Source organism: Polyodon spathula, chromosome 24 (assembly GCF_017654505.1).
Source record: "Polyodon spathula isolate WHYD16114869_AA chromosome 24, ASM1765450v1, whole genome shotgun sequence".
In the NCBI taxonomy this organism is placed as follows: Eukaryota; Metazoa; Chordata; class Actinopteri; order Acipenseriformes; family Polyodontidae; genus Polyodon; species Polyodon spathula.
This window is the reverse complement of record NC_054557.1, coordinates 24178575-24184427: the sequence shown is the minus strand read 5'-3', so window position 1 is coordinate 24184427 and position 5853 is coordinate 24178575. Positions and strand designations below refer to the sequence as shown.

The 5853-nt window shown below is 41.2% G+C and overlaps 1 protein-coding gene across 1 annotated transcript; it reads left to right on the top strand.

The window, feature by feature from the left end:
- The first annotated feature begins 1857 nt into the window (after window positions 1–1857).
- Window positions 1858–5573, top strand: LOC121298827 (zinc finger protein 239-like). The gene is made up of 2 exons (XM_041226071.1): window positions 1858–3340; window positions 3910–5573. Exons 1-2 carry the CDS (start codon window positions 3109–3111, stop codon window positions 4701–4703), a joined length of 1026 nt encoding a protein of 341 aa, XP_041082005.1. The 5' UTR covers window positions 1858–3108; the 3' UTR covers window positions 4704–5573.
- Window positions 5574–5853: the final 280 nt, after the last annotated feature.

Here is a 5853-nt window from a genome sequence, read left to right as displayed (position 1 = left end):
TTCAACCTCGCTCGTCACTTCCCATTTTCCCACGGTATATTTTCCCAGATGTGATTAGCTATCAATGCAGTCGTTTTTGTTTTATCTGTAAGGGACCATGGCATCTGCTAAGAAAGCGAAGTTGGATATACGTTCATTCAACTCCTCTTGGACAAATGAGTTAGGATTTATTTTACAAAAGAACCGCGCTGTCTATGCTTTCTGCTGTGAGAGCGTTGTTTGCAGAACATCAAGTGTACGCCGACATTTCTAAATGAGATATGAGAAAAACTTCAAGGATGAAACAAACAAGAGGGCAGTGGCTAGGTACGGAAAACAAAGCAGTGTAATTAAGAATCTGAGCGTCAGCAAAAATCAAGCTACAGAGGGAAGTTATAAAGTTGCTGAGTGCATTGCTAAACATGGAAAACCATTGACCGATGGGGAATTTATTAAGGAGGCTTTCCTCAGTAGTTCTGAGGTTTTGTTTGATGGTTTACCGAGCAAGGACACAATCATCTCTAAGATAAAAGACATGCCAATATCTGCCAGGAGTGTTGAAAGGCACATTATTGAAATGGCAGAGACTGTAAGCAAGCAGCGAACAGTGGCACTTAAAGATGCTGGGGTGTTTAGCATGGCCCTTGATGAAAGTACCGACATTAATGACATTGCACGCCTGGAAGTTGTTGGAAGATACTGTGACTCGGAGACAGTAAGAGAGAAACTGTGTTGCTTAAAGCCTATGCATGGAAGTACGAGGGGAGAGGACGTTGCCACAATGTTTGTTGAACATTTTGAGGAGTGAGGATTGACATTGGCAAAATATTCGCTGTAACAACAGATGGCGCTCCTGCAATGGTTGGAAAACATAAGGGGTTTTCTAAGATTATTGAGGATAAAATAGGACACCCCATCCTGAAATTCCACTGCATCATTCACCAGGAAAATCTTTGCGCAAAGATTTCTAACTCTGATCTTAACACTGTGATGGCTACCGTGGTGAAAGTAGTCAATTTCTTTGTTGCTCGCTCTTCTTTGACACAGACAGTTTCAATCCCTGCTGGAGGAGATGGACAGCGCACACAAGGATATCCCTCCTCACAGCAATGTTAGGTGGCTAAGTTGCGGGAAGATATTGGAGAGGTTTGTGAAAGGTCTCGATTGCATCTAAACCATTCTCACAGAGAAGATGAAAAACTACCCAGAGCTGGATGACGAGAAATGGCTTGTTGAACTCATGTTTCTAACCGACATCACAGGGCACCTTAATGAGCTCAACCTACACCTGCAGGGCACGGGCCAAACTGTATTGGACTGTCACAAAGACGGCTGCAGTGGGTGACGTCAGACCAGAAACAGGAACCAGGAAATAAACAACAGAGAGGTGGAGTTGGGTGGAGCTGAGCGATTGGTTTCGCTCAGCATTTAATGAATGAACAGAACAGTAAATAAAAAGGTTGTAACAAAAAAAAAAACACAGGACATGGCACTTTTGCCAAATTAAAGAGATAAACAAAACGGACTACACAGACAAACACGGTGAGCTGATATTTTAACTATTATTATTATTATTATTATTACCTCCATCTCCAATCCCATTCTCCACTCATCGAACACACAACCCAGAGTGAGTGAAAACATGCTGCTTTTATGCAGCTGTACTGAGACTCGATTGCTAATCAATCATTCAATTGGAGTCGCGGTACAACTGCACGTGAATTAATAAAGTGCAATTCCCCGTGCTCCACATATTATTACATTTTACTTGCACGTGAAGTGCTATGCAATCCTCGTGCCTAAATACAAATATACATTTTAAACACTCGTGTTACACAGACCCGTTTTATCCCATGTACCAATGATTGTACACCAACATTAACACACAACATACAACACAAAATACACACAGGAGCGGGGCACTTATGAGACATGGAAGGCATTTGTTGCTAAACTATCCATCTATTCAAGGGACATTGCTAATGCCACTTCCTGCTACTTCAAGCACCTGAGGGAGCTGTCAACGCAGTGCCACTGACATTGGAATATACACGCAGGGGCTGGAGGCCGAGTCTCTCACAGATTTCAAGATTTCCAGCGATATGGACCTATGATTTCTTTTTTGATCAAACCCGACAGCTATGTCAAGAGCGAGTTGGATTTATCTGTGTTTCAGTGGCTGGGTGTTGAGGACTTTGAAATGCAGCTGATTCAGTTAAATGACTCATCATTATGGGAGTCCAAGTTCACAGAGCTATGGAGGCTGCTGGAAACGACTGAGAGGGATCACAGAGCCTTCATTCTAACCTGTTGGACATCGCTGCCAGATAAGTTCATCTTTCTGAAGAACATTGCATTTGCTTTGATGACAGCATTCGGATCAACCTATCTCTGTGAGCAGATATTTTCCCACATGAAGTCAGTGCTCGGCCCCTCTCGCAGCTGTCTAACAACGGACCACTCTGAGGCATGTGTGATGCTCAAGGTGATGAGATACAGGCCACAGATCTCACAGCTCAGCAGAGAGAAGCAGGGACAAGGATCACACTAATCCGGTAAAGATGCGATAAACATGATAAAATGACAATATAAATTGATATGTGTAAAAATGCCCTGCAGGGAAAAGCTTGTAGCCTTGGACAGTAATAACTACATGTGTGGATGTTAAGATGTGTGTAGCCTTCAGAGCTTGATAAAATGCAAAGGATAAATGTGTAAAATGATCAGCAGGGAAACCCTTTAACAGGAATCACACTAAACCTGGTTAAGATGTGTGTACAGTGCATATTAGAATGCAAAGGTGAAATGTGTAAAAATGTTGAAAAAAATTGATAACAGGAAACTGATGTATGGCATGCGGGTCATAATTTTTTTTATATAAATCAGAAACTGGCACGCATCATTGAAAAGGTTGCCGACACCTGTTGTACAGGTTAGATGGATAAATTCCACTGGTATTACAAACTTAATAAAAGAAAGTCTGTCCCTTCGATAATAAAGCCACCCCTGCTATAGGCCATATTTTGTTGGCCCCTTGAATGGCCTTTACTTTATTTAAATATATCCTTTATTTTTTTATTTTTATTTTTTTTTCACCAGCAGTTGCTAAAGAGAATCCTATGTGCTGTCATGGACAGAGTGAAGATGGAATCTGTCCAGATTAAAGAGGAGTTCCCTGAACTTGAACTTCTCCCCTTCAAACCAGACATCCCTGAGCTGGAGCCTGTACGCCTGCAGGAGTGTAGTGTGGTGCTGGAGAGAATCTGCGTGAGAGAGCAAGGTGCTGGAGAGGAAGGCTCTCCCAACAGCACAGAAGGAGGTGGAAAGGAAGATAGGCAGTCCCATTCAAAATGCAGTCAAGGTGAGTGTTGTTGGTGTAGATATAGTGGTGCAGGGTGTATAAATTGGGCTATGTAGCATGAGTGCTGTTAAAATGTATGTTTGTATTTAGGCACAGGGATTGCACAATCACTTCACATGCATATCAAATGTGTATTAGTATGTGGGCACAAAAACTGGTTCACGTGCTGGGATTCAAGTGAATGATTAATTAGTAATTGAATCCCAGCACAGCTGTATATATAGATGCATAGATCATTCACTCAGGTTTGGGTGTTCAGAATGGAGAACAGGAGTAGAGAGAGGAGGTAAACATAATAACAAATGTTATTTGTGCTGGAAGCACCAGCACGGTATTTGGAGTGTCAGTGTTTCGTGCTTGTGAGTCATTTTTGTGTAAACCTTTATTTTGCTAGGTGAGCTGTTTTGTGAAAGTGTTTCATGTTGTTTAAACTGTTTATTTAGAATAAACCAGCACAGAAGCACAATTCACTCGCCACTCCTGTGTCCTGCATTTCTTGGCCTAACGTCACCAACAGCCATCCTGTTCACACAGTCCCTCTTACTTTCTTTTCTGTTCATATTTTCTAGGATCCAGCCCAGCAGCAAAAGCGAGGGCGGGCAATGGAGAATATCCTGATAGTTTGAAAAGTTTCACCCAGTTAGGGCATTTTAAAATACACCAGCGAGTTTACAAAAAAGAGAAACGATATCACTGCTCTGACTGTGGGAAGAGTTTCAGTCACTCAGGAAACATGAAAAAACACCAGCAACTTCACACAGGAGAGAAACCATTTCACTGCTCTGACTGTGGAAAAAGTTTCAGTCTGTCAGGCAGCCTTGTTTCACACCAGCGAACTCACACAGGAGAGAGACCATATCTCTGCTCTGACTGTGGGAAGAGTTTCAGTCAGTCCGGAAACTTGAAAAAACACCAGCAAATTCACAGAGGAGAGAAACCGTATCACTGCTCTGTCTGTGGGAAGAGTTTCAGTCACTCGGGAAATGTGAAAGCACACCAGGTAATTCACACAGGAGAGAAACCATATCGCTGCTCAGATTGTGGGAAGAGTTTCAGTCGGTCAAACAGCCTTACTTCACATCAGCGAATTCACAGAGGAGAGAAACCTTATTGCTGCTGTAACTGTGGGAAGAGATTCAGTCGGTCAGGAAGTCTTGTTTTACACCAGCAAATTCACAAAGGAGAAAAACCGTATTGCTGCTCTGACTGTGGGAAGAGTTTCAGTCAGTCTGGAAACCTGAAAAAACACCAGCGAATTCACACAGGAGAGAAACCATATCGTTGCTCTGACTGTGGGAAGAGTTTTCGTTTTAAACACAACCTTAAATACCACCAGCGAATTCATAGCGGAGAGAAACCTTAAAGACCTTGTTCAATGGGACTTTTCACACCTGAGGAAAAAAAAATGTAATCCTTGCATTATGGATCCCTGTGTAATTACTGTTCTGTGTATTACTCTTAAGAGCATGCATTTCAAATGGTAAAAATTGCACTCCAATTCTCTTGCACTCTGATTTTGTCAAAGTGGGCAGTGATGCAAGACACGTCACAGAGGCTTCTCTGGTGTCTGTTTAACTCGGGCTGTCAGTGCAGTCAGTAACTTGGTGTGGGGAAATTATTTTCATGGGTTTAGCATTTAAAGTTCATTAATTTGAAAATAAATAACTTTATGGGAACAAGTATCCTGACCCCAGTATGTAGCATCCCAGAGACAAGACTGCACCGTCCTTACTGGGCAACCAACTGGAGGATTTGTCTTGTAAATTAATCACAATTCTACAACTAATGAAAAATGATAGTGTGATATCATTGCTGTATTATGACATACATGACTAAATATTGCGCCACATGTAACTTTGTGCATTGTCCATGCTTGTATTTGTGCCTGCATTTGTAAACTGCCCCGGATAATAGCAGTGTAGCAAACGTGTACATATCTTAAGTACAAAAAAAAAAATTGTGTAATCTGAGCTCTAATGAGACTTGACTGTACAATTAAATCTGGTGTGTGGTGATTTTAATGTACGATTTAAATAAATATACACCAAAATGCTAAGCTGTGCTAAAAACAATGCCTATGTCTAAATTGTATTGAAATGAGCAGCATGTATTTTTTTTTAAAGCTTGTTGAGTACTTGCACTGTGCCTCTCTGAGTCGTTCTCAGTGCTGTCTGTCAGTGCTGGAGACTTCATCATGTTGTGATGTAGCACCCGGGCAGACTGCAGCCAGAGGATATAGAGGAGGAGCTGGGAAAGTGGATTTTTAGGTAGTGAAAAAAATATGAAAATTTAAAATGTCACAACTAATCATTGATGAATTTTATAAATGATCTAATGTAAAATAAATAATATATTTTAGATTTTTAGATTTGTTTTTATTTTGGCATGATTTGCGTTGTACAGAATCTTGCAATTGAGAGTGTTGCAAAAGATTCGAAAGATTAGCAGAACGTAAACAATTGCTCTGTGCATCACCTTAGACGAAAGCCTGCACTTGAACACAGAGAAAAAAG

Excerpts from the sequence above, each read along its gene's own strand:
- LOC121298827 (XM_041226071.1), top strand. The coding sequence starts at position 3,109 with ATGGACAGAGTGAAGATGGAATCTGTCCAGATTAAAGAGGAGTTCCCT. Across the intron at positions 3,341-3,909 it reads CCATTCAAAATGCAGTCAAG|GATCCAGCCCAGCAGCAAAA; the intron begins GTGAGTGTTGTT and ends CATATTTTCTAG.